Source organism: Furipterus horrens, unplaced genomic scaffold, assembly GCF_987537825.1.
Source record: "Furipterus horrens unplaced genomic scaffold, mFurHor1.1.pri manual_scaffold_11, whole genome shotgun sequence".
Lineage (NCBI taxonomy): Eukaryota > Metazoa > Chordata > Mammalia > Chiroptera > Furipteridae > Furipterus > Furipterus horrens.
Genome location: NW_028327181.1, coordinates 98,095,868 through 98,111,121, shown reverse-complemented (window position 1 = coordinate 98,111,121; position 15,254 = coordinate 98,095,868). Strand labels below are relative to the sequence as shown.

Here is a 15,254-nt window from a genome sequence, read left to right as displayed (position 1 = left end):
CAGGGCCATACGGCGTTTCAGTGCCTGTGTGTCACCTAGAAGGACGGAGGGAAATGCCCAAAGGCTCAGCCGGAAGGTTTGGAAGTGTTGGCTCTGCGCAGGAGGAAAGAGCGGGGGTGGGGTGGGGGGAGTGGCTGGGGGCCGCTGATTTTGAAAAACAGAAGCCTCCCGGGAAATGTACAGGCGGCACCATGTGGGCAGGCACCGCGCCTACAGAACAAGCCCGAGCTCCGGCTTCTCGTTCAAGGCCGTGCACGGTGTGGGCCTTGCCTGCTGCCCCAGCGACGCTCCTGTCGCGTGTGTCCTGTGCCAGCGACGCTCCTGTCGCGTGTGTCCTGTGCCAGCCCCGCCCGCTCTCCTGGAGGCCTCACGGTGCACGCTGCGCTCCCACGGGGGCCCTGGCCTCTGTGCTCCTCTGCCCACCCCCACCCCCGGCCCCCGAGCCCCCACCCGCCCCGCGGTCGCTCGTGTCCGGCCTCTCCGCTGGTTACCTTAGCTTCAGCACTTCCTTCACGTGTGTCTGCAGCGTGTGGAGTGCATGTCTCTGTGCAGCCTTTCGCGTGCTTGCTCTGGGCACGACGTTCTAGATGTGAAAACTCTGTGTCATCCTCGCAACCGAGGCTTCCCGCACTTGACCGGCTCCTACAAATGTACAAGCCTGACCTCCATTTGGGTCCCTTTATTCCCCACCGCCGCCATGCAGTGGTCTTAAATATTTCTCTCTCCTTTTAAAAAATTTTCATCCGAGTTGTTTTTGAGCCGAGCCGATGGCACGTGCTCGGGAGGAGGACCGCAAGGCCCCTGACCGTCCTACATACTGACTCTACATTTGCATTTAGAACCACGACAGACAATGTTATGGTTTTTGTTTTAACCGTCCTGCGTGAATTAAAAAGCTCAAGAGGAGACGGGCAGCGCTTCTCTTTGCCCCGATTCGGACGCTTCCCCGTGTGTTTCTCCATCCCAGCACCCCACATTCCAGTCTTCAGTCCGTTCCTTTCCGTTGGAAGCATTGCCTCTGGCCGTTCCCGCGGGTGGTTCTGCTGGTGGCGGACTCGGCTTTCCCGTCTGGCCTGGGCTCTGTGGCCTCGGCCGGTCTCTCCTGGGCCAGCCAGTACCACGCCGCCACCGGCAGCGCTGCCGTGCGTCTGAGTGCCCGGCAGGGCCAGGCCTCCCCGCGGTGGCGCTTCCTCAGCGTCGCCCTGGCTTCGCGGGGCCATTAGCGTGGCCACGTGCATTTTATTTATTGATTTTTGGCTCGTTTGGGGTTTTTCTTTAGATTTGATTTGATTTTTTTTACCTTTTTTTATTGAATTTGTTGTGGTGACATTGACTCATAAAATGAGATAGGTTTCAGGGGAACAAGCCCATGGTACATTGTCTGTATGTTGTGTGTTCGCTGGCCAAGTCTCCTCCTGTCACCATGTGTCCCCCATCCCTCTCATACCTCCCCCACCCCCTTCCCTGCTGGTCACCCCAATGCTGCTGTCTGCCCCTTGCCGTTTTAGAACCAGTTTGTTGACTTCTGCAAAAACCTACTGGGATGTGATTGGGGTCACTTTAAAGCTGTAGGTTAATCTGGGTGGATGCGATGTCTTACAAACACCACCTCTTCCAGTCTGTGGTCCCCCAGCTGTTCCCCCAGGGCCCTTTCGGCCAGGGCGCCATGCTAGAGAAAACCACTGCTCTGACTTCTTACACATAAATTAGTTTTGGCTGTTCTCAGGCCTCACACAAATGTAATCATACGCCTGTGACCGTGGGCCTCAGCAGTCCCCTTTTGCTGTAGGTATTTATCACCCCCTTGTATGACTGCGGGGCACATTTTCGCTCGTTCTCTTAGTGGTGGACACTCGGGTTGCTTCCAGTTTCTAGCTATTACGAATGAATCTGTTGTACAAATTTTGTGCACACCTTTCTGCAAATACCTTGTGGCAGCAACACAGAGGTGTTGTCCCCAGTGGACAGTCCCAGTGGCCAGACCTTGGACACAGTCTGAGTTGCTTAACCATTGGCGGCCTGTTTAACTTCCCAGCTTGTAAGAGCACTGTCTGAAAGGCGGGTTCAAAAAAACTGACATAATTGAAAGCATGTGTGTGTGTGTGTGTGTGTGTGTGTACACGTGCGTATGTGCACCCTTGGGGCGTGGTGAGGGAAATGCTAACCGGCAGCCTGTGTGGCAGCAGTGTCCTGGAGCGGGGCGGACCTGCCCCACCCTCCCATCTACTCTGCCTCAGTCCCCTGGGAGACCCCGTGGGCTGCACTTTCTCCCACAGTGCAGGATCAGGCACGCTCTCTTGTTTGCTGCGGGTCCCTGGCGAGAGAGTCCCCCACCTCCGCACCAAAACAAATAAAGTCCTTACCTGCTTCCTTCCCCAGGGAACGCTGCAGCCAGGTGTCCTTGCTGAGCCCCGCCTGCTGGCCACCTGGCTGCCTTATTACTTCAGAGAGGTGACTGGGGAGAGAGAGGCAGGGGGCCTGTGCTCCAGCAACTACCCTCCTCACCCCCAACCCCTGAGCATGGCCCCCTTGGACTAGACAAAAAAGGAGGGAGGGATGCCACGGAGGGGGATCCTTCCAGATGCCTCCAAGGCCGACCTGCAAAATGCAGCAGGGCAGATGCTCAAGAGGGTGGATTGCGAAGCCCACACTCAGCTCCACTGTCTCCTGACTGTGGGCCGGGACGAGTTCTTTACACCCGCTGTCTCGGTTTCCTCGTCTGTAACATAGGAATGTTAATACCGTCCACGTCACAAAGATGGCTACGCTCATTCAGTGGGCCCATAACCATTCCGGAAACATAGGAAGCACTGTACAAATGTCGCCTTTTATGGCCTAAAAAGTGACGTGTTGGGGACAGACACTGGACTGTGAGAAAGGCCAGTCCTTTTTGGTGAAACGCTGTGTCTGCCCACACTGCCAGGCTCAGTCAGCACTGCTGGCGGAGATGACAGTAACGAGTCCTCCCGGCTTTGGATGCCGTGAGTGCACACACTTTCAACAAGAGGTTGGTCCTTTTCCCCACCTGTGACTCCGGATTGGCCCTGTGACTTTCTTTGGCCAATAGAATGTGGTCAGAATGACATTGGGTGCCTCTGACAATTGGCCTCACGTGGCTTTGTAGCTTCTGCTCTTGGAACTCTCTGCCACCACGTCCAGGAGGATGGAGGAGACCGAGGCATCCAGCTGAGAGCCGCGTGCACTGCCAGACAGAAAAGTGAGGCCGCCGTGGGTCCCCCAGCTCCGGGGCAGCCTCTGGAGGTCTGCTGCTGCCTGGGTAATCCCCGCCCAGCGCAGAAGGAAGCCGATCCCAAAGGCTGATCCATAAATCATGAGCAAGTACATGGTCATTTTTTGAAGCCTCCAGATTTTGGAAGACCTGGAAGGCAGCCATTGATGACGAGACTTGTCTAGGCTGAGAGTCTGCGTGTTATTGGAAGGAGGGTGGCACCCGCTTGAAATGAGAGCATTGCAGGGCCTGCTTTTTTCCCTGCACTTGAGTGAAGCTCACAGTGGAAGCTGCGTCATGCATTGCCCTGGGTGTGCCGTTTGCTTTTGGATCTTGCAGGGGCTGGTGTGTGTATGTGTGTGTGCACGCACACGGGGTCAGGGCAAGGCCTCTGCTGCCTGGTTCCCTGCCACTGTGCCCGCCTGCCCAGAGTGTGATGATCCAGAGAATTCCACGTTTTAGTCTAAACAGATTTGCTGACAATTTTGATGACAAAGTATATAAATCCTCAGGCTCGGCACGACTGACGTCTCTCTTGGGAGTACAGGTGCTTGCCTTCCACCTTTCCTTCACGTACCGACAAACAGGATGTGCGAGGTCCGCTTGGAGGGCAGCCCGGACACGCTGCCAATCTCGAGTCAACGCGGGACCTTCCGCCACCGGCAGAGCCAGGCCCGCGTCCTGCTTTTTAACCCTCATTTCCACCACACGCTCTCGGCCCAGGGACCACCTTGACCCTGTTACCTGCTCTCGGTTTCATAAACTCCAGAGATCCCGGAATGCTTCCCCACTCCAGAAAGGGCAGGAACAAACCCCTGCCCTGGGTGCGCGGGCGGAGCGGAGGCGGGCGCGCACGGGACGGGGCACTGTGCCCGCTGTGCGTCCCTGAGGGGCTGTCGCGGTCGTTTCGTGCCTGCTTGTCTGTTGGGTTTTTGGTCTTACTTCCTCTCATGTTGAGCTGTTTCTATATTAAAGATATTAATTCTTAATCCATAACATAGGTGGCAAATATTTTTTAATTGCCATTGAGTCATATTTTAAAAGCTTTTTCCTACCTCCATCCTAAGAAGCATTCACCCATAAGGTCTTTGTAGGCTTGTCATTTCATTTTTTACACTCAGACCTGGGAGCCATCTGGAGTTCACTCTTGTGTGTGGTGCAGGCTGTAGACCTAGTTTGATCTCTTTCCAAACGGCCATCTGGAGGTCTGAGCACCATTAGTCACAAAGTCTATTTTGACCCAGCGACTTCCGTAGGTACCTGGATAGATCTCTGGACTTTCTATGCCATTCTTCTGGTCATCTGTCTGTGGAAGGACACTAATCTACCAAATTTATTCTCGGTAGAAGACCCCCAAAACTGCCTCCGCAAATTTAAACTCAGGCTACCCAAACATACAGGCTGAGCCTCTCTTATCTGGGTCCGAAGTGGGATAAACTTTTGAGTTAACTCACTCTGAAGATATCAGTCAAAAGAATTAGAAAAGCAGTCAGAGGCATAAGAATTAAAAATCTGCATGCACCCTGGCTGGTGTGGCTCAGAGGATTGAGCACTGGCCTGCAAACAGAAAGGTCACTGGTTTGATTCCCAGTCGGGGCACATGCCTGGGTGGCAGGCCAGGTCCCCAGTTGGGGGCACCTGAGAGACAACCGATCAATGTATCTCCTATACATTGGTGTCTCTCTCCTCTCTTTCTCCCTCCCTTCTGCTCTCTTTAAAAGTAAATAAATAAAATCTTAAAAAGAAAAGAAATCTGCATGCAGATTATATGACAGTATATGGCAGAATCTACTACATATTATTGCTAGAGCAAGGAAGCAGGTTATAAAATTCACATACAGAAATCCATAGCCTTCATAAACATAAACAATCAGAGAGAGGCTATAATATACAGAAAACCCATTTACAATAGCAACAGGAAAGATGAAATACTTAGCAATAAAGTTACCAAAAATGTTCCAAATGTATGTGAGGAACCCATTGCGACACTCCTGGGAGGCACCAAAGTAGATTTGGACAAATGCAGAGTTCTTGGAAAAGATGGATCAGTGTAATTAACTTGTCGGGTCTCCCCAAGTACATTTATACATTTAATGCAATTTGAATAGAAATACTAAAACATTTTTCTTGGTCCTAAGTGGATACTAAAATTCACATGGCAGAGTAAGTATGGAAACAAGAGGCGGGGAAGCAGAAAGGGAAGCTGGGCACGGAGGAGAACGGGCGCCGAGATGCTGCCACCTGCCGCCCCGAGCTGGTACTGTGCCCCTAGGCAAAGCCAGTCCGGTCCTGTTGGTATTGATTAGCTTTTGGGCCGTGAGCATTGTCTAAGAGGATGCTTGCTGCTGCTGCTGCTGCTGCTGCTTTTTTGTTTGCCTTTCATGCCTTCACCGAGGACCCAGGTTCTGTTGAGCATCTTTAGAGTTCTGGGCTTCACAATCCAAATCTTGGAGACAGAGCTCGAAGAAGTGGGATGGACAGAAATATCCCTGGCTCAGCTCCGATCCTTATCGTGGGGTTTGAGCAAATGCAGATGAATAGAAGAACGGAAGGGAAGGGAAGCTAGCTCCTTGTTGCATCAGGCGTTTTACACAGGTCGTTTTTTAAAAATCCTTGTGACCTGGATACCCTAAAAATCATGTTACAGACTAGAAAACAGTAGCCTGAGAAAATGTTAAGGGATGTTTTTTAAAGGGTAAGATTGTGCCTCTCAAACAGATAGAAAATGGATTCTGTCAAAGATTTTATTTAACTCATGAATGAGTGAAGGAACCCGGAGTACAGACACACAGGCTGGGGACAATCAGGAATGCTAATGGGAGTTGATTAGGAGCTGCAGAACAGGTCACTGTCCACAGGGGAATAATCACCTGCGTTTTCATTGTACAACATTTATATCTCCGTGGACAAGATTTTTTATTACCATCAGTTTTCTGCCACCCAGAGAGTTGTCAAATAGCTCAAAGACAAGGGACATGTGCAGACCCTCTCAGAACGGGATAACCCTTGGAAGGGTCCTCTAGGCCAGTGATTTTCAGCCTTGCTCATTTCACGGCACACATAAACTAATTACTAAAATTCTGCAGCACACTGAGAGGTAGATTACATTTTTGGCAATCTGACACACAAAAAAAATCAGTATCATTTTCATTCATTCACACGAGATGGCTATTGTTGTGTTGGCACCATTTTTTAAATTTGACAATCTAAGGCCAGAGAGGTCGTGCCCCTGACTAAACGGGCACACGCACCTGTGTGCCTGCCGTGGCGCACCTGTGTGCCTGCCACAATGCACCTGTGTGGTTGAAAACCACTACTCTCTTCAATGTAGAGTGAAATGAAGTAACCACTGTCAAGGTTTCACAGCTGCTAAACATAAGATCTAGAATTCAAGCAAATCTATGTTTCCGTAAATTCGGGCTCTTTCCTCTGTGCCAAGCAGCTTTCGAGCAGGGATGGGAGATTTTCAGCAGAGATTTCTACTGACCACTCATCACCTCATTAAGTTAAAATTCTTTGGTCTCAAGAAAGGAACCTTCTCCTCCATCCCGGAAACAGAACCTTTGGCAACTTTCCAAGGTCTCCAAAGCCTCAGTCACCTGCCGCTTTGGGCGTCCCTCTGTACAAATGTTCCCTGAGAGTCCTGGAGGGGCTGGGGGCCTGGTCCGGCCTGGGAGTGGGTCAGACCTTTGGCTCGGAAGTCACGGGACGCTGGTACAGCGTGATTATACCTTCATCGTGTAGCCGCTTCCAGAGCGTTCTCTCTAAGTTGAAGTCATGGTTGATGTAAAAGACTGTCTTTTTCCACGAGGTGTCGTAGTAGTGATCCGAGAAGCGCTCGTGGCCCTCAGTGATGAAGCCGTAAGCACTCACCTGCGTAAAGGCAGGAGGAGAAGTCCGGCTTCCTCTCAGAGCCTAACTGTGTGTGTTGGGGGTGGGTCATTGATCCGGGTTCTGTCCCTTGAGGCCTGGGTGCAGGCCCCTGGATGCACCCACACCCGCACCCACTCAACCACAGGGTGTGCCGCCAGCCCAGCCGCCGCCCCCCGCGGAGCAGGCCAGGATGGCCGTTTCCTCGGGCGCTCCTGCTCCTGGAGCGCGGTCTCACCTTGTCACAGAGCTGCAGGGCAGTGAGCAGCAGGAGGGCCCCGGTGGTGGGGCGGTATATCCTCCAGTGGGCAGTGTCCAGGGTCTTCGACCTCAGAAACCTGTAAAACGTGCCCCGCCCCGCCCCGTCAGAAGGCTGCCGGCACGAGAGGCCCCGCCCGTCCCCGGCCTCTGCGCCCACCTGTTCTTCATGTACCGGAGCGCGTCTGGGTGCACCAAGAGGTACCTGTCCAATCGCACGGTGTCCCGAAAAGCCTCCTGGGGCCTGCTCCTGTGGGCGGCCCGCTCGCTCAGGCTCAGTTCTCCCACCTCGTCTGGTGGGGGCCTGTCCCACCCTCCCCAGCCACCTGCCACAGAGCCCAGCCCGGGGTGGGGGTGGGGGGCAGTGGGTACCTGAACCAAAAAAGGCTCTTTTTCATTAAAGTCTGGTTCACGAGCAGAGCTTCCAGCCACTCATAGTCCCGGGTGCCTTCCAGGAAGTGCAGGTAGCGGATGTCCTGGGGACCAAGGACAGTGAGTGGCCCTGGAGTACTTCCGGCAGGACTGTGGGCTACACAGCCTGCCCATCTGCCCTTCTCAGGCCTGGTCTGGTGGTCCCCGCCCTGCTGTCTCCCCCGCGCCCACCACGGGCCGGCACCAGCCGCAGGCTCAGGCCGGGATGCCCGCCTCCCTGTCTCTCCCGTGCGCACCCCTCTCCTGCCCGTGGGGCCAGGCCCATGCCTCAGTGCTCACCTTCCCCAGAGGCACGTGCCGGAAACCCCTACGGCCCAGGTTGTAAAGTGACTGCGTCAGGGAGAAGGCCGTGAAGCCGTAGAAGGAGGTCCGAGTGCCCACGTCCTGTTCGTAGCCCTTAGTGACAGCACCACTCAGTCTGCGCGGAAAGACACAGATCAGACGGGACGCAGGACACGTGGGTGCAGGAGGGAGCAGCATGCAGGTGGGTGGCGAGAGAAGGCAGAAGGGGAGGCCGCTAAACACAGACTCTGAGGAGCCCAGGAAATGCACCTTCCGGACACAGGCGTGGGCGCCCTCCCCGCTCTCAGAGGGGCCTGTGTCGGCAGGAGAGGCTGGGGGGCGGCTCGGGGCGGGCTGGCTCACCGGAACACGTAGTCGTGGCTGTCTATCTCTCGGCCCACGTGGGAGTTGTTCAGGATGCCCCCGTTGCCCACCACGGCACAGCGGATGCACTGGGTGCTCCCAGCAGGGAGGCTGGCCCGGAGCAGCTGCTGCTGGGCCACCGGAGGGAAGCGTGACACCACCTTCTGCACCACTGGAACAAGGGGACCCTCCGTTCAGAGCCCTGAGAGGGCCAGCGGTCCGGCCCCTCATTGCTCCCGGGGCTGGTGGCCCCCAGGGAAGAGGCAGACACAGGCCCCAGCGCCACGGGGTCGGACTCACAGGAGTAATTGAGCTCCATGAAGCCAAAGGGGGGTGCGAAGTGCTCCAGGCGGTCCCACTCGCTCCGGCTGAAGCGTCCGGAGTCCAGGAAGAGGGTTAGATTGGGCAGAAAGAGGTTCTGGAGCCAGTGTGACTTGGAAGCTCTCACCTTCACGGAGTCAGGGCAGGTCTAAACGCAGGAGGGCAGGTCAGGGGGTGCCACGCACGGCGGGGCCTGGGCTGCAGAGGCGGATTTAACGGCGGGCACACCAGGCGCGTGCCCTGGACCCCGACTTCTGAAGGGCCCCGCAAAACCCCAACTTTACGCATTTTCACATTGGTAATTTTAATTTCAAGTAAAAATCTAGGATTTTTCTGTTCAAACTTCTGACTGTTACTCCTATTATACGTGTACGATCATTAATTATAATTATACTTTTACATATGTTCAACTATTCGTTCAAAACTTTGTGATTGTTATGCTATTATTAATTATCTTACACCTATATTATATTCAAATTTTATTGGAAATAAAACATTAATAGTACATTATATTTTTTATTTATTTAAAAATATGGTTAACATGTATTTTTATTTTCCCTGTCTTTCTCTTTTTTTTAAGGCGCCCAATATTTTCTGCGCCCAGGGCCTCAACCGACCTTAATCCACCTGTGCTGGGCTGGGTGACTGGGGCAGAAAGCTGGCCTTCCAGTTCAGAAGGCACCGCCTCTGTGCCTTGCCCACCCTATCGGTGGGCCCACGGTGGTCCTGAGGCTTCAGGGAGAACGGGCTGCCCTTGGCCTTCAGGCAAAGCACCTTCGTCAGAGCGGGAGAAATGAAACAGCCTGGGATGTGGTGTGTCCCCTGTGCGGTCACGTGCATGGTGACAATTATGTGTAATTGTATATATTTTCAATGTGGCGCTCCTATGGGTGTTTTCCTTGGGGCAGGGGGAGAGAGGAGGTGGGGGAATCATCTACGCAGAGGACAAGGTGTTCCCAGGTGCCAGCACTGGGCACCAGGTTGGGTATTCTTGTCTGTTAGCCCCTTCCCCCTATCCCCCCTTCCCTCCCAGAGGATGGGGATCAGGCTGCACTCAGTCACCCCAGCTTTGACCCTCCAGGCCTCAGAGGCTCCTTCTCATTCACATCTTCCCACATTGCCTGGGCCAGGATTTGGGGGCCTGCCTTCTCCTTCCTCCTTGCGGCCCTTATAGGAAGGGGGGATGGGGTGGAGCCTGGGAGGTGAGGGAGGGGGCGGGCTGAATGCCAGGAGGGGCTTCAGAGCAGGGATGCTTAGGGCAGGGGTCGTGGCGAAACTCACCGTCTGTAGGCTCCCCATGTCGAAGCTATAGTTTTCCTCAAAATCCCACTTGGGCTCAGACTTGAAGTTGGTGGCCTGCAGCCTCGGGCCTCTCTGTGTGGTGGGGCCCCGGGAAGGGGCGGAGCTCGGGGCAGCCTGGGTTCGCTGCTTGGGTGGGCCCGCCACCATGGTCACGCCCTTCGTTTTCCTCTGGGGTGACCCTGGTCCCCTGGTGGTGAGCACCTCAGCCCCCCCTTCCAGGACGGCTGTCCTCGCTGTGGGTGCCCAAGGCTTCGCTGGCGCTGTCCTGGCAGCTGGCGGCTTCTCGCTCTTGCCCCTCCTTCCTTCGGTTCTCCTCCTGTCCTGACTCCTCCGTGACAGCGCCTCTGTCCCATTGGAGGGCCTCGCCCCGTCCTGACTTCTCTGGGACAGTGTGTCCACCACAGGGTCCTTTCTCTCCTGACGCTTGAGTAATGCTGCCGCTGTGGCCTGGGGGCGCGTGTCCGGTGTGCTGCTCTCCGTTGCGGGCCCTCCGTGGGCAGGGGCTCTCCTTTCCGCTGTGGGTCCTGGGGACATGGCCTTTTGTAGCGACTCTGAAGACCTTTCTTTAGTGTTCTTTATATTCCGAGGCCTGGGGACAGAGAGAACCGTTGATGAAGGGGGAAGATTGTAGAAACAGGTCAGAAGCATGACTAGTATTTGCCCTCGAGCCTCTAAGGTAGACTTCAGAGCAGTGTCCATGGGGAGCGCACGGGAGGCAGGGCGCGCGCGGAACCGAGGGGGGTCCCGCTGCTCCAAGCACAGGCCGTGCGCTGGCCTCTCCGGGGCTCCCAGCGGACGCCGGGCCCCCGACTGTGAGTTCTAAGAATGAGTTTGTGTGGCCCTGTGCTGTCGACTCGTAGTTGCCTGACGCGGCTGACCTTTTCGTCTTTATTCTTTAAATGAAGTGTAGGGAACAAAGGTAACCTTGTACAAAGGAAGTGAGAAAGACGCATTTATGCTGAGACGAGGGCTGCCAGCCTAGATTTTGACATCAAGGTCTTTGACACAGGATCTGCCTCACAGATTTACTGCAGCTGCTGCTTAAATGGCACGGTTCCTTGTTGGCGTGGTCAGGAAGCACGCGTGTATTCAGGAAGTTCGTCCAGAGCCCGGGCGTTTGCCACATGTCAGGCTAGGTGCTGGCCATGATGGAAGCGTGTTTCCCAGCCACAGGCAAGGGGACCTGTAGTGCAGAGCCTGTCACGTCATGAGGATACAAAACACAAGTCGCACCCTAGCCGGCGTGGCTCAGTGGCTCGGGCATTGTCCCGCAAAGCAGAAGGTCACAGGTTCAAGTCCCAGTCAGGGCACATGCCTGGGTTGCGGGTTTGGTCCCCGTTCGGAAGGCCTGCGAGAGGCGTGATCTCTTTCTCCCTCCCTTCCCCCTCACTAAAATAAATAAATAAGTAAACAAAAGCTTAAAAAGGGGCTCTGTCTGGGAACCAGGGGAGCAGGAAGGCTTCCCAAGGAGCTCCCCTCCAAAGAGGCTAGGAGTGGGGAGGAGGAAGTCTCAGTCCCAGGAGCACGAGAATTTATGGTTGTCAGAGCCGTTGAGTTTTGATGAAGCAGAGTGGGGCTGGGGGCCGGGGGGCAGGGCACGGTCCCAGACAGGTAGGCAGGGCCAGGCTATGATTAGCTTGTATGTTGGAGGGAGGAGTTTTGACTTTACCATCTGTTCCCTCATCCAGGAGGAGCTATGGGAGGATTTCCCGTGGGAGATTGGGGGGAGTGGGGGAGGTGCTGGGTTGAAGAACCGAGGCGGGGTACTCAGAACGCTTTTTCTAGCCACAGTGGGAGATTGATTCGCGGTGACCGGCATGACTTCTGGCACTCAGGGTGTGAGGCTCCAGGGACTGGGTTTACTTTCTTTTCTGCTTTTATGTGAGGCTGCCAAAGGTGTCACTTAATGTACGCAAATCTGGGTCGGGGGCTCTGCAGGGAAGAGCCGGGCTCCTCTGCTCCGCACGGTTCTTTCTTGAACTGGACTTCGTGTGCGGGGTCTCTGTGCTGCGCAGGTTTCGGGGGAGCTCCCGGGAGCCTTGGATAAAGGAAGCTTCCTCTCTAGAGACCTGACCATGACGCAGATGCATTTCCAGGTGCCCTTAACTCTCACCTGGTGTCCTAGGGCCCCCTCGCTCAGCTTGGTCCTCTTGTCCTGAGCTCCCCCCATTTCCACTATTCTTCTTCTCAGCCTCGTACAACGATTACTGAGGCTCCGTGGAGAGAGAAGGAGCGGGCGCGCAGTGTGGAGCCAGGCGGACTGGGTGAGCAGCCCTGCACCTCTGTTAGTTAGCTGGGTGCCGGGAGAAACCTTCCTGGCCGGCCTGGCCCTCGGGTTCTTTTTTTTATAATCTGTACAATGGGCTGCTGCCTTTCACTTCTGAGAGGACCCTGCTGTGAGCATTCACTGAAAACAAGAGCTGGGCTCCTGGCACAGATAAAACTCAACCAAATAACTTCCCTCCCTTCTCTCCCCGCCAGAGGTGCCTCTTCCCCGTCTTCCTTGACTCACTGCGTACAAACTGGAGATCTGTGTGGCCTGGCCTCCAGCTCCTCTACCCACTGCCCACTCTGCCATGACAAATTCATTCTTTCGTGCAGCAGATACTCACTGAGCACCTCCTGGGTACCCTGGACTAGTCATGGGGGCCCTGGCCATGAGTTGAGCCAGACACGCCCCTCCCCGTGAGAAGCCCAAGACACAAAGGGGCTGGCGAGTCGTCACAGAGGAGATGTCAGGTTGTCACTAGGAGCCGAGCCGTGAAACAGTGGAGCATGGCGAGGCCGTGAGAGGTCGCCTGCCCCACGCTCCAGTCCCGTGCCAGTGTTGATGCGAGTGCTCCACAAGTCACCGATTTAGTCCTGTTTGGGGTCCTACCTGCTCAATGCAATGTCACCCCTTTCTTAAATTACAAACCCTGAGGCAGCCCTATCCCAGCACCGCGTCATACCAGTGCTTTTGAAAGACGTGCATCCTTGGCCGCGTGGCTCAGTTAGTCAGAGCATCGTCCCGCACGCCAGAAGGTTGGTGTGTTCATTCCCGGTTGGGCGCGTGCGGGAGGCGGCAGCCGGTTAACGTTTCTCTCTCTCTCTCTTCCTGTCTCCCTTCCTCTCTCTCTCAAATCAATAAACATATCCTCAGATGAGAAAAAATAAAAGAATTTAAAAAAGTAAGAAAAAGACATTCAGATCCTACAAGGAAATGGATTGAACAAAAGCAGAAGAAAATTTGAAATACATGTATGTATGGAGGAGCATCTCACTCCACAAATGTTTGCTAAATGTCTCCTCTGGGCCGGGGACAGACTGCAGACCCAGAGCTACTGTCATTAGAGACAAAGGTCTTTTATTACGGAGAAATACGGGGCTGCATGTATCCAGGGCGATACATGCGATAATACATGCGATAGGCAGGTGTGCTACGTCAGCCCTTCCCCCCTTACCGCCTCCCTCCTGCACCGTGGCCAGCCCTCTTGACTGAGATCATATTCCCTGCCCTCCTCGGTCCTGGTCCTCCAAGAAGAGCCCTCTGTTCTGAACTTGAAACCTTGAGACCGAGCAAGGACCTGAATTCTCTTAAGGTTGTTAGAGGGGCTGGCAGTGGTATCCCTTCTCCTTGGAACAGACACATTTTTATTTTATTTTATTTTATTTTATTTTTTGGAGAGAGAGAGGAAGGGAGAGAGACATTGATGTGAGACAGAAGCAGTGATTACTTGTCTTTCATACGTGTCCCAACTGGGGACCGGGAGTCAAACTGGCTTTCACCAGTTCAATTCTCTGTCAGGGCACAGGCCTGGGTTGTGGGCCAGGTCCCCAGCTGGGGGCACTTGAGAGGCAACCACACACTCATGTTTCTCTCCCTCTCTATCTCCCTCCTTTCCTCTCTCTCTAAAGATAAATATATAAAATATTTAAAAAATAGTAACAGAGAAACAAAATGTTTAAAAATTGAATCTAGAAAGAGCAGGGTCTCTCGCTGCTGGAGATGTGTTTATTCTATAAGAAAACTGGTCTAGAAGGTCCTTTTGAAGGATTAACTTGAAGTCCAGAAGTCAAGCTGCGTCCCTAAGTGACAGACTTCTTAGGGAGAGTATGATCTGGAAGGAAGGGATGACCCAGGATAATCTTTCACTGCAGGACACGGCAATGGCATGGAAGCACAACCCCAAGAGCTGCTCTGCTCCCTCACAGCCCCAGAGGAGAGAAGAGCCTTGTCGGGAATCTCTGCCTTCCGGAGACCCAGCCCAGGAGTTTCAAACTGCTACCTGCCTTTCCTCTGTGCGCAAGCGCCGTGGCCCCGGGGGCCTTGGTTTGCCCACTCTCACCACCTCCACGTCCCCTGGGCTTCCCCTTGGGTTGTTCCTGGCAGTGGTCCCTGGTCCTGGCCACCCTATGTGGACACAGTGGTGCCTCAGGGTGCCCCGGTCCTCCCCCAGAGTTTCAGGTTCCTCCAATAAAGGATGACACGCAGGGAAACGGACCACGTCTTACCTAGGAGGCCTTGTATTAGGTTCCTTAATGAAGGAGGGCAGGGTGAACAGGAAGAAAATCAACGCGACCAAAATCAAGAGCCAGACACCGCGGTGCAGGCAGCAGGGTCGCCTCAGGGAGTACCTCATGGTGGCAGGTTGGGTCCTCAGGAAACTTCTGCATGTCCCGGGGCTTTGACAGGACAGCGCAAGAGGAACCGATGGGGCGTCCTGGCTGGGAGTACACACCCTTTGTCCTCATGGGAGGTGCTGTTAAATGCTAAGCCTTTCCACACCTGCCAGAGAAAGGAGGGGCCACCTTGCCCGCTTTATGGAGGCTTACAGGCTGGCATGACTTGAAGGAAAACTCCTTTTGTTCAAACAAGTTCCCATTCCTTTTCTTTGTCTCTGATGCCAGTGTCTGAATGTCGAGCTTTATGAGAGACAAACACATTTAGATAGACCCCCTCTTGCGTTAGGTTCCAAATCCTTGGGAACCTGGAACAAGGGCGTGGGCTGGCAGAGCCTTGAATGGCCTCCACGCACAATGTGGGGACCCATGAGGGGCGAGAACCCCCTCGCGACCTTCCCCTAGGAGACCATCCTGAGTATTAGAGGAGCAGTTTTCAATCTTGGGTGCACAGCAGTAACCTGGGAAGCTTGCAAACCTCCCCATGCCCAGGCTGCACCCAGCCAATGAGGGCAGAATCTCGGGGGTAGGTGTT

At 54.4% G+C, this 15,254-nt stretch overlaps 1 protein-coding gene across 3 annotated transcripts; it reads right to left on the bottom strand.

Annotated features, from left to right (window-relative positions):
• Positions 1-6,496: 6,496 nt before the first annotated feature.
• Positions 6,497-14,790, bottom strand: ST6GALNAC1 (ST6 N-acetylgalactosaminide alpha-2,6-sialyltransferase 1). Of its 3 annotated transcripts, none has more exons than XM_090290936.1 (9): positions 14,552-14,790; positions 10,037-10,646; positions 8,735-8,903; positions 8,435-8,606; positions 8,069-8,207; positions 7,730-7,833; positions 7,518-7,607; positions 7,338-7,437; positions 6,497-7,102 (listed from the first exon to the last, which is right to left on the bottom strand). In XM_090290936.1, exons 1-9 carry the CDS (start codon positions 14,677-14,679, stop codon positions 6,911-6,913), a joined length of 1,704 nt encoding a protein of 567 aa, XP_090147062.1. In that variant the 5' UTR covers positions 14,680-14,790; the 3' UTR covers positions 6,497-6,910. The 3 variants fall into 3 exon arrangements, with proteins under 3 accessions (XP_090147062.1, XP_090147065.1, XP_090147064.1); XM_090290939.1 differs by lacking the exon at positions 14,552-14,790 and adding an exon at positions 13,009-13,068; XM_090290938.1 differs by lacking the exon at positions 7,518-7,607.
• Between the last annotated feature and the right edge of the window lie 464 nt (positions 14,791-15,254).